General features: G+C 44.8%; 1 protein-coding gene across 1 annotated transcript in view; it reads left to right on the top strand.

The window, feature by feature from the left end:
• The window catches only part of cacna1g (calcium channel, voltage-dependent, T type, alpha 1G subunit), a gene marked incomplete at both ends in the record, with an annotated part of 252,992 nt that overhangs the window by 93,994 nt on the left and 142,852 nt on the right, over positions 1-16,146 (top strand). Inside the window, 2 exon segments of the mRNA XM_084141330.1 lie at positions 276-409; positions 10,596-10,693. Of these exon segments, the coding sequence (XP_083997456.1) occupies positions 276-409; positions 10,596-10,693 (232 nt within the window).

The following is a 16,146-nucleotide window of genomic DNA, read 5'->3' on the forward strand; positions in this document are numbered from 1 at the left end:
AATAAGAGGTTTATTTGAGTAACTATTTATTTATCAGTTCATGTTGTGTATAGTCATGTAGCAGTGGGCATCTACCGCTGTGATCAACACAATCTATCATAGTGTATCCTTCCTCTCTCTCACTATGTCTTTCCCTCTCTCATTTTACCCTTTTCTCTCCATCCCCTGCCCCCCATTTACTGTACACACTCATCCATACAGTAACCCCTCTCTCTGGACTTTCATTGAATGTTTATTTCTCTTTTTTACGTATTCATATTTTTTTCTCTCCCTAGGACTTTGATGACTTTATCTTTGCGTTCTTTGCGGTGGAGATGGTCATCAAGATGGTGGCGCTGGGCATCTTTGGCAAGAAGTGTTATCTAGGAGACACCTGGAACAGACTTGACTTCTTTATCGTACTGGCCGGGTGAGTCACACACACGTGCACGCACACCCTCCGCCCTGACATATAACCAGAGGATGTCCTCAGCCAAAACATGTGCTGTGATTCACGACAATGACATAGAGAGACAGCCTACATAGTCTGTCTGGGCAACATGGCACTTAGTGTATGTATGTGTGTGTGTGTGTGTGTGTGTGTGTGTGTGTGTGTGTGTGTGTGTGTGTGTGTGTGTGTGTGTGTGTGTGTGTGTGTGTGTGTGTGTGTGTGTGTGTGTGTGCGCGTGTGTGTGTGTGCATCCCTTTGTTTCACATTGTTGCAGTGTCTGCAAAAAATGCCAACCTCGTCTCTCTCACGAGAACACACAGCCAAACTGAGACAATAGTAACCAAGATAACGAGTTGTCGGGTACACACTTCCTGGCAACGGTTGCTAGTTTCATTTAGGTGTGTTCTGATGAAGTGTCTGTTTCTGAAAACGAAAATAATTTCTGCCAAAGAGCATTTCTCAGCACACTGGCACTTTCTCTTCATAATCATTCCATGTGTGTGTGTGCGTGCGTGCGTGCGTGCAAACGTCAACTTGATTTCAATCAGTGTTTGATAAAGATCAGAGTAAGCTAGTCCCATTTGCCTGTACTGATTTAAGTCTCTTATTACTAAGCTTCTCTTGAATGATTTTTTTTGGCATCACAGTCTGTGAAGGCCATCGATGTGTTGGACTTCATATTATAAGGTGAGATAGGGGATGGTGAAGTGAGGGCAGGTTGAAGGGTTGAGAAGGTGATTGGGACTCAGGGTCGACTGGGGTAAGAAGAAAGGGAGTGAAAAGAGGACGAGGAGGTTTGAAAAAGAGAGGGAGCTCTCTCCGCCTCCCTCATCTGTTCTTTCCTCTCCTCCTCAGATGAGTTTTGGAGGCCCCAGTCAATAGTGCAGTGATTCTCAGGTAGTCTCGGACAGAGGGACACTTCTGCACGTCGATCTGTCACCGCACTGGGAGTATAGAGGCTTTCCTCTGCTAGGGGGAGATACCACTGATACGTTAGATACTGAGGAGGGAAAGGAGGGGAAGAAATGAGGAGGGGGAAAGAGAGAGCAGGAGAGTAGGGGGCAGAGAAGCAATTTAGAAGGCAATCATTGTGACCACGATATCAACATTACACACTAAAAACAAATGGTTCTATATAGTGCCAAATAAGGGTTATTTGGCTTGTAACCATAGCAGAACCCTTTTTGGTGCTATAACCCTTTTTTTGAAAGTTCTATAAAGAACCATACTCATAAGGTTCTAAATGGAACCTGTGTGGTGCTATAAAGAACCCTTTCCTGAGGTTTTATAAAGAACCATTAAAAAAAGGATCTATATAGCACCAAAAAGGGTTCCTTTTTGAGGCTATATAGGACACTTTATATGGTTCTTTATTAACCTTTATGGTGAATGGTTCTATAAAGAACCTTTCTCAATGTTTTTGATTCTGGTTTAATAGCCATATTTTATATTCCATAGGTTTTATTATCGTGTATATTAACAAGTTGAATCAGGTGTGCTGTAGCTCTGGAACAGCTGGGGGTCCCTGAGGAGAGAATTGAGAACTAGTGACTTAGTCAATTGTTCTCAATTGACACAAGGCCATACATGAGTCTGACACAAGACACCGTTACTGGCCATAGTCATATTTAACATGTAATAGCATAACACAACAGATTAGATCAACTAGAATGACACTCACTCAAGGTTGCACAAAAAGAGCACAAACCACACCCCAAAATATTCTAATGAGCCACCACCCCTACATTTTAATTATCACTAAAAGAGGAAAGAACAATGTTTTTGTACTGCAAAGAACTAATGAAGGGCTCAAAGGGTTCTTGGGTCAGTATGGTTCCACATTGAACATCACCCTTCCCAAAGAACCCTTGAGGAACCCAATTTTTTTTGTGTGTACCTACTGTACACCCTCCACTATACATACACTACAAGAAGTAGTCATATGGCCAAGGTTTTTGGAAGGGGAAGAATACACAGACTCAATGATAACACACTTCCATTAGTGTATTAAAGGTTTCCTTGAAACTTACCGTAAACATTGACCTCCTACCATTAATACAATCACAGACTGACAGAGAGCTGCAGAGAGACGGGAGAGACAGGAAGCAGAGAGAGAGAGCCAAGAGAAAGGCAAACCCAATCCTCATTGCTACCCCTTTTCTTTCTCTCTCTCTCTCTATCTCTCTTCCTCCCTGCCCTTTCTTCTCCTTGATTTATTGATGCCCCCTCGGACTGATTCCAGACCTGTTTGGGGACAGAAGAGAGGTTACAGAGAGAGAGCGAGAACGCTTCAGAAAGGGCACAGACAATCTTAAAGTCCCCATGAACAAATTCTATCAAAACATATCCACACCGGAAGGTCCAGTTAAATGACTCTCTCCCTCTGTTGCTCTCCCTCTCTACCCCCCACCCCCTTTCTCTCCCCTCTATCCCCTGCTCCTCCTCCTCTCTCTCTCTCTCTCTCTCTCTCTCTCTCTCTCTCTCTCTCTCTCTCACTCTCTCTCTCTCACTCTCTCTCTCTCGCGCTCTCTCTCCCCCGCTCTCCAGAAGAGTGTATATAGTGCAGTGTATTTATCTGAGTGAATGTGTTTTCTCCCCCTGTACATGCCCTGCTCGTCCCCAGTCACCTGCTGTATCCAGTTCCATTAGCTAGATTATGTCTACAGACAGCACTGCACAAGTAGGTCAGGATACCCACCATAGAGTAGGAGGAAGGAGGGAGGGACGGAGGAGATAGAGGGGGAGGGAGGACATGAGGAAGGGAGGGAGGGAGGGAGGGAGGAAGAGAGGAAAGAAGAGAGGCAAGGAGGCAGAGAGGGAGAGAGGGCATGGGGAAGGGAGATAGAGATAGAGAGAGGCAGGGAGAGAATGGTGAGGAAAGGAGAGATGGAGAGAATGAGGAAGGAGCAACAGAGAAGATAGGAAAAGAAGAGAGAGGGAAAAGGCAGGCAGAACAGAACAGAGTATGATGAATGAAAAAGGTGAACAATTGATCTGTGCTCCCTCTCTCACCCTCTCCTCTCCCCAACTCTCCCTCTCTCTTCTCCTTCTCTCCCCCTCTCCCTTGCTTCCTTTAACAAACTCCTCACCCCCCTTTCTCCCCCCTCCTCCTCTCCCTCTTTGACAAACTCAGATTTACTTTAATCCTGATATATTTACCGCATAGCTGCAGGTACTGTGTGTGTGCGTGTGTAGTGAGCTATCATCTAAAATAACTCTGATAGCAGAGAGAGTGAGACGGAGGGAGGGAGAGATAGCGAGAGAGAGACAGAAAGGAAAACCCCCTCTCATCTCTCCTGATGCTGCAATATGCTGTGGGACTGCAGTCTTAACACACACTGCTATCTATCATACACACACACACACACACACTCACACACACACACACACACACACACACAAACAGCGCTTCTGTCAATCAGTCACAATTAATTCAGTGCTGAATAACTCCCACTGCAGCTTGCCTGTTAGCGATCCCCCAGAGAATAGAATTATACCACTAACTGACAAATGTCATCAGAAGAGACAGAGGTAACTGAGTTGGCTGATCCAGTATATAATGACAGATGAGGGAGGGAAGGAGAGAAAATGGAGCATGGAGAGAGAAAGAGAGAACATGGTGGTTTTAGCTGTAGGAAGAAATTCTCCTTAACCACTGATGCAGTTAATAATAATATTATTTCATCCTTTTAATGAATAACATAGGATCTGATCCTACATCTGCAGTTAAAGGCCATTTTTACAATCCTATGGATGAAATTAAGCAAATAATAGTCTCTATGCCAGTGTGTGTTACTCTATTGTAAGATAATAATATTTTATTGTTCACTTTGATTGGGCAAACACACAGGCTAATGGCAACTATAGCCGTGATACAATACTAATTAACCACTATTATAAAGTCATTATACATCTATTATAATGTTATAATACAAGGGAGTGTTGGCGCGCACTGTCATTTACTGGTGTAAGGCTACTGATGTTAGTCTGATGAACAGAGGGAAAAAGATTGGGAGGGAGAGGGAAAGCGAGAGAGAGAGACTTCTGTGTAGTAGGGAGGAGAGTGAGAAGTAATCTGAGGACAGAAGCCCTAGGAATCTAGCAAAATCTTTTTCATCTCTCTCCTCCACCTCTCCCTCCCTCCCTCCCTCGCTCCCTGCCTCCCTTAACCATCCCTCCCTCCAACTCAATCTCCCACGCCTCCCCTCAATTCCTCCTTTCCTCGCATACTCCCCCTCTCACTCCCTCCTTCTCTCCCTCTCTCCCTCCTGTCCTGGCAGTAAACATCTGCTGCCAGGTGGTACGAGAGAGAGAGAGAGAAAGAGAAAACAAAAATGAGAGAGAGAGAAGGAGAATGATAATGAGAGAGAGTAAACGAGAATGAGAGGGAGAATGAGAAACGAGAAAATTAAATAAGGTAGAACCAGCAGATGATAGCTTTATACGGGTAAGACATTCAATCATTAATTGGAAAGACTGTTGATTTCTATAGTAGGCTATAAATCACATAATTTTAATTGGAGCAGGTACAGTATGTCAATATAACCAATACAGATGTTACCTCAGGACAATCTACTGGGTCTGGCATTGTTTCACGTCCTCCCTCGATCTGCCTCTCTCTCATACTTTACCTATTTTAGTGATGTGTGTGTCTGTGTTCGTGTGTGTGTGTGTGTCTCAGCGTGTTTGTGTGTCTGTGTGCATCAGCTTGTGTGTGTGTTAGTGTGTAAGTTTGTGTGTGGGTGTGTGTGTGTGTGTTTATGCGTTAGTGTGTGTGTGAGTGGGGGTGTTTGTGTGTGTGTGTACCTTCTGCCATGCTACTGTTGACTGTCTGTGTGTTGTTGTTAGGGTACAGATGGGAATGTGTGTGTTTACCATCCTTCATGGGCCAGTCTGCTTTTCCATGCACACACTGATAAGTGAGGACAAAGCAAGGGATAGTCTGGCACCACGCCCAGGGGAGGGTGTGTGTGTACGTGTGTGTTTGAGTGTTTGAGTGATCGTTCCCGTACGTATTTGTAACAGGATTTGTGTTTGTATATGCGATTTTGTTTTTGTAACGTGTTACGTACATGTGTGTGTGTGTGTTTATGGTGTGTATAGCTGTTTTGCATTAGCTCCATGTGTGTTTGTGTGTGTGTGTCTGGGACTTTCAGGATTTGTAGATTCTACTCACGCAAAATCTGACTCAAGGTTGGGCATTCCCATCCTCCCTCCTATACTCCCCCTCCTCTATCTCTCTCTCCTTTTCTATCAGTCACACTGCAGCAGCCACATCTGGTTCTGATCAAGCTTAGTTTCAAGCTAATGCTAATGCTAGCTAAGGCTAAATCCTCCCTATGACCTACAGTACAGTATATGTACTTTGTGTAATTGTTCTGATGAAGGCCATTGATGGCTGAAATGTTCATCTTTTAACTTGAATAAGGTCTAAATTAGTTTTTAATTGGTGAGCGAGCGTTGCACCTTTTCCTTTTCAATCATTATAATTTTTTGGGTTTCAATTTTGTTTGTCACTTGCTTCATGAACAACAGGTGTAGAATAACAGTGAAATGCTTACTTACGGGCCCTTCCCAACAATGCAGAGAGAAAAATAGAGGAATAATAGAAAAATAATACACAATGAGTAACGATAACTTGGCTATATACACAGGGTACCAGTACCGAGTCGATATGCAGGGGTACGAGGTAATTGAGGTAGATATGTAGATATGGGTAGGGGTAAAGTGACTAGGCAACAGGATAAATAATAAACAGTAACAGCAGCGTATGTGATGAGTCAAAAGAGTTAGTGCAAAAAGGGTCAATGCAGATAGTTTGGGTAGCTATTGGTTAACTATTTAACTAACTATTTAGCAGTCTTATGGCTTGGGGGTAGAAGCTGTTCAGGGACCTGTTGGTTCCAGACTTGGTGCATCGGTACCGATTGCCGTGCGGTAGCAGAGTTAACAGTCTGTCACCTCCACTCACGTTGTTTGAGCACCCTCCACTTCTTTCCAAGGCTAGCGTAGCCATTAGCTTTTAAGTCAATTTAATGTAGCTTAGATTATTTCAGCCTCTAACCCAATGACGATACCATACTTGCCTCACTATAGCCTTAACTTAACCCATTGCCCAAACACCTTCATTGCATGCTTCACTGTAGCTTAATCTTAGCTTCTGCCTGTAGTTCTCTCACTATGCTGGTTGGCTACTGCAGCCTGGTCTGCTAACTGTTTATCCATTTACCTTCTCTCTCTGGTCTCTGTGGCCCTACGGCCATCTGTTACCCCAAACTGTCAGCCAGGAGACCGTGGCAGGGTAATGCTGCCTGCTCACACACACACACACACACAACACACACACACACACACACACACACACACACACACACACACACACACACACACACACACACACACACACACACACACACACACACACACACACACACACACACACACACACACACACACACACACACACACACACACACACACACACACACACACACACACACACACACACACACACACACACACACACACACACACACACACACACACACACACACACACACACACACACACACACACACACACACACACACACACACACACACACACACACACACACACACACTGATCAGGTGAAGCAGATAGAGAGAGGCTAGAGCCTGCGCCAGGGATATCCCCATGCCCGAGGGGAAAGCACACACACCTGCGCATATGCAAACACACCCACACACATGGACACACATAAACACACACACACTCTCTCGTTGAATGAGTGACTCACAAAGATGCAGTACACACAGACACAGACACGCACACACACACACACATACATACACACACCTACATGTGTTGTGAGTTTGTGGGACAGACTGACTTGGAGTCAGAGAGAGGAGGGAATTCCTTCATCTGCGTGCCTCCAAGACACACATGTGGACAACAGCTGTTACACACACACCTCGCAATACCAGAGAGAGAGAGAGAGAGAGAGAGAGAGAGAGAGAGAGAGAGAGAGAGAGAGAGAGAGAGAGAGAGAGAGAGAGAGAGAGAGAGAGAGAGAGAGAGAGAGAGAGAGAGAGAGAGAGAGAGAGAGAGAGAGAGAGAGAGAGAGAGAGAGAGAGAGAGAGAGAGAGAGAGAGAGAGAGAGAGAGAGAGAGAGAGGAGCAGTGGAGCACAAACAATGTTGTAAATTCAACCTATATTATTCTGTTTATTTATTTTCCCTTTTGTACTTCAACTACTTGCACATTGTTACAACACTGTATATAGCCAATAATATAACATTTGAAATGTATATATTATTTTAAAGCTGTTGTGAGTGTAATGTTTACTAATGTTTCCCTTGTTTATTTCCCTTTTGTTTATTGTCAATTCCATTTGCTTTGGCAATGTAAACATATGTTTCCCATGCCAATAAAACCCTTTGAATTGAAATGAATTGAGAGGAGAGAGAGATAGAGAGAGAGAGAGAGAGAGAGAGAGAGAGAGAGAGAGAAAGAGAGAGAGAGGAGAGAGAGAGGAGAGAAGGCATTCTATAAATTCTACCCCACCATAACAATGGAATTTATTAGGCTACAGATACAGTGCATTCGGAAAGTATTCAGACCCCTTCCCTTTTTCCACATTTTGTTACGTTACAGCCTTATTCTGAAATTGATTAAATAAAACATTTTCCTCACCAATCTACACACAACACCCCATAATGACAAAGTGATAACAGGTTTTTAGAATTTTTTGCAAATGTATAAAAATAAAGAACAGAAAAACCTTATTTACATATGTAATCAGACCCTTTGCTATGAGACTCGAAATTGAGCTCAGGTGCATCCTGTTTCCATTGATCATCCTTGAGATGTATCTACAACATGACTGGAGTCCACCTGTGGTAAATTCAATTGTTTGGACATGATTTGGAAAGGCACACACCTGTCTATACAAGGTCCCACAGACACAGTGCATGTCAGAGGAAAAACCAAGCCATGAGGTTGAAGGAATTGTCCGTAGATCTCCGAGACAGGATTGTGTCGAGGCATAGATCTGGGGAAGGGTACCAAAAAAATTCTGCAGCATTGAAGGCCCTCAAGAACACAGTGGCCTCCATCATTCTTACATGGAAAAAGTTTGGAACCACCAAGACTCTTCCTAGAGCTGGCCGCCTGGCCAAACTGAGCAATCGGGGGAGAAGGGCCTTGGTCAGGGAGGTGACCAAGAACCCGTTGGTCACTCTGACAGAGCTCCAGAGTTCCTCTCTGGAGATGGGAGAAACTTCCAGAAGGATAACCATCTCTGCAGCACTCCACCAATCAGGCCTTTATGGTAGAGTGGCCAGACGGAAGCCACTCCTCAGTAAAAGGCACATGACAGTCCGCTTGGAGTTTGCCAAAAGGCTTATAAAGGACTCTCAGACCATGAGAAACAAGATTCTCTGGTCTGACGAAACCAAGATTGAACTCTTTGGCCTGAATGCCAAGCGTCATGTCTGGAGGAAACCTGGCACCATCCCTACGGTGAAGCATGGTGGTGTCAGCATCATGCTGCGGGGATGTTTTTCAGCGGGACTGGGAGACTAGTCAAGATCGAGGGAAAGATGAACCGAGCAAAGTACAGAGAGATCCTTGATGAAAACCTGCTCCAGAGCGCTCAGGACCTCAGACTGGGGCAAAGGTTCACCTTCCAACAGGACAACGACCCTAAGCACACAGCCAAGACAACGCAGGAGTGGCTTCGGGACAAGTCTCTGAATGTCCTTGAGTGGCCCAGCCAGAGCCCGGACTTGAACCCGATCGAACATCTCTGGAGAGACCTGAAAATAGCTGTGCAGCGACGCTCCGCATCCAACCTGGCAGAGCTCTAGAGGATCTGCAGAGAAGAATGGGAGAAACGACCCAAGTAAAGGTGTGCCTAGCTTGTACCCAAGAAGACCCGAGGCTGTAATAGCTGCCAAAGGGGCTTCAACATATGTCAGCTATTAATGGAAGATATAAGAAACATATACCCTTGAACAGGGTTGGGTAGTAACTTGATTACATTTAATCAGTTACATGTAATCTAATTATTATTATTATTTTCTCTCTCTCTCTCTCTCTCTCTCTCTCTCTCTCTCTCTCTCTCTCTCTCTCTCTCTCTCTCTCTCTCTCTCTCTCTCTCTCTCTCTCTCTCTCTCTCTCTCTCTCTCTCTCTCTCTCTCTCTCTCTCTCTCTGTCTCTCTCTCTCTCTCTCTCTCTCTCTCTCTCTCTCTCTCTCTCTCTCTCTCTCTCTCTCTTTCACTTTCTCTTTCTCACCTCTCTCTGTGCAACCACCTCTATTTCACTGCAATGGTTCTGGGAACTCCCACTCCCACTCCCACTCCCTGCAGTAGAACATAAAAGCTTTTTCTCTCTGAAGGTTAAGAACAGCCATGATCTTATAGTAGTCTTGTCTTTATAACATCCTCTTCTTAATGACCAGTGATTCACTCTGCTATTGATGTCTGAAGAGGGATACACAGTAGCATATGGTCGCTGGTCCCGTTAGAGGGATGTGTGTGTGCTTGTATGTGTGTGTGGGTGTGTATGCATGCAGCTCTTAATCAGTCCAGGTCTTGCAGTTCAAGTGGCTTTTATGCATGAGAGAGAGTGTTTGCCAAGACACACTCGATACAACCAGACACACACACAGACAATTTGAGGAAATTGACAAGCACAGATTGAATAATGAGACATTAGCAAATGAATTACCCAGAGTGAGAATATTTTTTACATTTACTCTGTGATTAAACATATTTTAATGCTGTTCCAGTGTTCCTTATGACTGTCCCACTCTCAGCTCAGCTAGCGTGCGTAGGCAATAGACCAGGGTTATTCAAATCTACGACATCTACTGCTGGTTTTCTGTTCTACCTGATGGCACCCACCTGGTGTCCCAGGTCTAAATCAGTCCCTGATTAGAGCGGAAGAATAAAAAAAATGCAGTGGAAGTGGCTTCAATGTTTATATTTGAATTTGAGGGCAATAGAGGATTTTACACACACAGGTTGAATCAACATTGTTTCCACGTCATTTCAATGAAATGACGTTGAACCAACGTGGAATAGACATTGAATTGATGTATGTGCCCAGTGGGATGATATCACATTTTTGTGTAGACTGGCTGGGGCATGGTACTAACAGTGTCTGTGTTTGGTTTGTTCCAGGATGCTGGAGTACTCTCTGAACCTGCAGAACGTGAGTTTCTCGGCGGTGAGAACGGTTCGAGTTCTGAGACCCCTCCGAGCCATCAACAGGGTACCTAGTGAGTAACAACCCCTTTCCTTTCCTCCCATCCCTCCCTCCTCTGTCCCTACTAACCAGACAGTGGTTAAATCAGGGTTATTAGCCATAGCCAATCTCTCTGTGTTTCTTTGATGAGGCTGATTTGTCTGGGATCTGATTCCACTCCGCTTTGATTTGCTTGCTCCCACCTTTCTGTGTTATCTCTCTCTCGCTCTCTTTCTCGCTCTTGCTCTCTCTCTCTCTCTATCCTCCGCTCTCTTTCCCCTCTCTCTCTGCCCTCTCTCTCTCTCTTTATCTCTCTCTCTATCCACCTTTATGTTTCACCTCTCTGCCTTCTCTCTCTCCTTCTCCACCATGCTGTATATCTGAGGGTGTCTCTCAGTCCCCATCAGTCTTTAATGAGTCCGGATTGAATTCTCTAATAAACACATTACTGTCCCTGTGTGGATGTATGCAGCCCATTCCCACACTCATCTACTGCCCATCCCTCTTACTCAACCCCAGGCCTCCCCTATTACACCCACCTCCACCTATGCTGCTCAGAGAGACAGCCTTTTAGATTGAGAGGAAGGGTGTGTGTGTGCGTGCGCCCAGGTGGGGGTGGGTGAGTGGGATATGTGTGATTCCCATGCCCCATGTTGTGTCAAGGGCTCTCTGCAATTTAGTACTCCTGTCAGTCAAATCCTGGGTCACACACATGCATGCACACACACACACACACACACACACACACACACACACACACACTCTCGCTCTCTCGCTCTCTCATTAGGTAGTCCATCCCTCTAATCACAGTCCTAATGGTACATTAATGTGATGATGATTTTCCCTGTCCCTCTCCCTGCTGTGAAATGTCATTGTGGGGATGGGAACTCTTGATTTGGGGATGCGCAAACTGTCTTCACACCCTCCCCTCTCCAGTCTAATCAGGGCATGTGGTGAAGCGTTAAGATGCTCAGAATAAATGCATCCATCATCAGGGAGATAATGTCCACTGGGAGAACTAGCTGATTTGTTTTCAAAACTGTCTCAAGTTTTTGGGACTATGGCATTGGAATATTGAGGAAGAAACTCCTTTTTCAATATGTTTTTTTGGCAGAAATATTTTTGAAACTCATTGTATAGTTCTCTATTACAATACTCTGCATCCATTTTCCTTCACTTAATTCTGTCTCTCCCCTTAGGCCAGCCTTCCCTCATTGTAATGGCTGCTCCATCATATCTTGTCAAATGTATGTCTAATGCTGTCAATTCTGTCAATTACAGCTAGAATGTTTCCGTCTCTGCTTTTCCAATATTTCTTTATCTCAATTGTATCAGTCTCAGTCTCCTATATTTTATTTATTTATTTTATTTAACCATTATATGATCAGGGAGTCATACTGAGACCAATGTCTCTTTTACAGATGATCCCTGAATAACATAAATTACAGAAAATATACAAATCAAAATATAAATACAAAATGCAAGCAGAAAGAAAGAAAAACACGGTCATAAAAAATTTACATATTCATCAGTAGTAAGGTCCTTGTCAAGTTCTGCGTGATTTCTGGCTGACCACAGCTCTGCCCAAACTTGAAAACGGCTTTATCCTTGATGAACGCAAAGGATAACTCAAAACTGTTCACTTTATGATTTTTTATTGTCATAAAGATAGAACAGAATAGGTTGATAACCTTCAAACACACAAACAAAACCCCATGGATTAGTTACAAATAACTCTCAATTCCAATTTCTCAAAAATAAGCATAAACTAATGTTACTGAATCCTCAAACCTAACCAAACAATCATTTCATCATTTAGATTAACATAGGATCATTGCAAGTTAATAATTAAATATCAATATCCTAATTAAACATTTAACAATACACATGATTATAGTAAGGTTACTGTCAAGTTCAACTTTCACATAATGAAGTCTTCACTATTTAATTTAATTAATAATTGCATTGTATGTTACAACCAAACCAAAAGGGCATATAGAAGCATGAATTCACAACACATTCTGTCCTACCAGTTGCGTCTTTGGATGATCAGGAGCTGTGGTCATTGGTATCTCTTCTCAGGAATGAGTGAGAGCCAAGTAAGCTTTTACCAAACATTTCGATGCCATGCACATGCACTGCTTGTGGGTGCGCAGGATAATATGGTCCCCAGAGCACTTCCTGGTGGTTGGTTTCAACAGCTCCGGTTAAATGGTTGCCCCCTGCAGGTTGGGAGTGCTTTGAGCACCCTGGATGGATTCAGGCTTGAGTGCTCGGTATAGCTTGTAGTCAGGAATTGACACAACACCTCCCACTTGACCTCCTGGTTCTTCAACCCAAGGAGGTCACACAGAACTGTGATGTGTTGGATTCAGTTACTCTATTTTTGATCCTGTTGCTGCTGCTCTTCAACTGGAAGCAAGACAACTATCCGTCTGACATCCCTGTGAAGAACTGTTGCTGGTATCTTGATTGAATGGTTTTCCATCTTTTTAGTGGGCTTCACAGTTGCGACTGGGTAGCTGGGGAAGGATCGGAGATATACATCCCTCACAATTCCCTTTTTGTCAGTGTTAACGTCAATAACTCTGGCAAGCCTGTACTGACCTCTCAAGGCGTTCTGGTCGGCCAGCCAGACGACATCTCCAATTGCCACATTCCTGTGAGCGATGTGCCACTTGGTCCGGACAAACAGGTTTGGTCCGGCTAACTGACTCCATTTCCTCCAGAATCGGTCAACTTCTGTTTGGATGGTTCTTAATCTCTTGTAGGAGTAACCTTCAAAGTCAAAGGTCCCTGGATCTCCTCTGGGTCCGGTTCGTCCGAGTAGAAGTGAATTTGGGCTAATGTATTCTACACAGTCCTCTCTGCTCTGAGTCCTGGCATCAATAGGCCGCTCATTGGCAAGGTTGGAAGCCATATAAAGGAAAGTCTGAAATTCACCCCATGTGAGGACTCCATTACCTCCCAGATTGTGCAAAGCCCGCTTCACAGTTCGGACAGCGGCTTCAGCAGCTCCGTTTCTGTGAGGTGAGTCTGCTGGATGGATCCTCCAGCTCCATTCTGTGCCATGCTTGGAAACGTCGTTTTCAAGCTTCGACTTCTCCAGCCGGTCCAGAAACATGTAGAGTTCTTTGAGGGCAGGTCTGGCTCCGACAAAGTTTTTTCCAGGATCCGACCACAATTTTCTTGGATGCCCTCTCAGTGCCGTAAATCTTTGGTAGGCTAACAGGAAGCCTTCAGCTGACTGGTCGCTGACAAGGTCTGTGTGCATAGCTCTTGACACCATGCAGCAAAAGACAATTCCCCACACCTTAAGTTTCACCTTCTTTCTCACCTCATCCTTCACTTCATAAGGTCCAAATAAGTCCACTGTGGTGTACTCAAAGGGATTGGCTGGTGTTATTCTCTCCGATGGAAGGTCACTCATGATCTGTTGGCATCTCCGGGCCTTAAGTTTCCTGCATGTCACACAGTTATCAACGATCTTTTGAGCTAGTTTCCGGCCTCTTACCACCCACGCTTTCCTTCTCATCCGGAGGAGTGTGCCTGCGATGTCTTCATGATTTGTCTTGTGGGCTTCTTGAGCTAGAAGGGAGGATACCCATGACGTGCAGGGCAAGATTGGTACTGCAGTTTTTTCTTCATTAAAGATTTGGAATCTTCCTCCACAGAGCAAGAGTCCAGTGTTTTCCTCTTTGACCACAGCAAGCCTGCTGAGTGTGGTGTCTGGCCAGGTTACATCCTTTTGGGCTGCAAGGAAGAGATCCCTGAGTGCATCTTCACACTCCATGATGGTAAGTGTAGCTTTCTTGATTCTGGACTTGATCTCAAGAGCTGAAGGAATTTCCTTTTTCTTTGGCTTGCTTGTGGTGGTGGTCTTGGCTAGCATTTCTTTCCACCTTGTGGCAGCTCTCCACACCCAGGCAATGACTCTTGTCAACCTGGTTAAACTGCTGAACTTGCTGATGTTAAGGATATTCCCCACTGAATAACCAGAAGGTGGTCTTTGGACTTGGATTTGGTGACCTCTTCCATTAGGGCTGCTTTGCAGGTCTTTACCTTTGTCAGAGGTTGGAGATATTGGTATACGTGGAGCATGTTGGATCTTTTTCCCCACCTGCGCTCGGGTCAGTGCTGCTGTAAAACATTTCCTTTGGAGCTTGTTTATGCCTTCTTTGGCATCTGCAGCGACTTCTTTGGCTGACTTTGTCGGCCAATCCTCTACAGGTCGTTTCAGAAACTCTGGGCCGTTCTGCCACACAGAGTTCTCTTTGAGGTCCTCTGGGGTTGCTCCTCTTGTCACGAGGTCAGCAATGTTTTGCTCACCTGGAATCCATCTCCAGTCCTCAACTGATGTGGACTTCTGGATCTCTCCCACTCTGTTTGCAAAAAAGGTCTGGTACCCATAACTGTCCCTTTGGATTGCACCCAGCACAGTTTGACTATCTAACAGATGGATCCAACGTCCTACTTGCATCCGACTGTGCTTTTCAATGTATTTCCTGAGTCTTGCAGCGAACACAGCACCACAGACTTCAGCCTTCACTGGTTCTCCCTTTTGGTCAAGTGGTGTAAGCTTGGCTTTGGACTCAACAAGTCGGACCAGGATGCCTTGCTCGGTCTCCCACCTGAAGTATGCCACTGCTCCATAACTCTGGTCGCTCCCATCTGAGAATGTTATTCCCCAGGGTTCCCCAATCCTTTTGACTGGAGTCAGGCTTCTATGGAAGGTAATTTGGTTGAGGCGTGTGTATTCCTCAAACAGGTGGATTGCTTCTCCTCTAAGTTTCTCAGACAGAGGTGTGTCCCATGTGTCTCTTGTTAGAGCTTTGCCTCCAGTTTCTTGGAATGCTTTTCTGACTAAAATGGCTCCTTTCTGTTTGGCAGGTGTTGCAAGGCCTATTGGGTCATACAAACTAGCTACTTGGCTAAGCAGTTGCCTTCTGGTCAGTGGGTTTGGAGTTTTCATTCTCACTTCCTCTCCAACGAGATCTTGACTGATCCTCATCTTCTTTTGTCTCTTTGAGAAGTTTATCGAGGTCATGAGGTACAGTTTGTCTGATTCGACTAAATAACCAACTCCAAGGGCTCTGTTGTCTCCTTCTCTCACTTGGTTGGGGAGGATGAAGACTTCATCTGACGATGTTGGATGTTCTGATGTAGATGTTTGCCTCCCACTTTGGCCTGATCGGACCCACGGCTTGAGGAAGAATCCACCTGCCTTTAGGATTTCTTCGACTTTTTTGGTGGTTCCGTCTAGCTTTTCCAGGTCATTATGGGATGTCAGGATGTCATCTACGTAGGAATCCTCTTCAAGGACCCTCCGTTCCTCTTTCAGATGTGTGAACATGGGCAACTTCGCTGTTTCTCTCATGGCTAGTTGTGCGATACACCCTGCTGGTCGATCGCCCATGTTGACCCTGGTGATGGCATATTCCTCAATGTCCCCATCATCACCGTCTCTCCAGAGGAATCTATGGAGGT

Source organism: Coregonus lavaretus, assembly GCF_964263955.1.
Source record: "Coregonus lavaretus genome assembly, chromosome: 25".
Lineage (NCBI taxonomy): Eukaryota > Metazoa > Chordata > Actinopteri > Salmoniformes > Salmonidae > Coregonus > Coregonus lavaretus.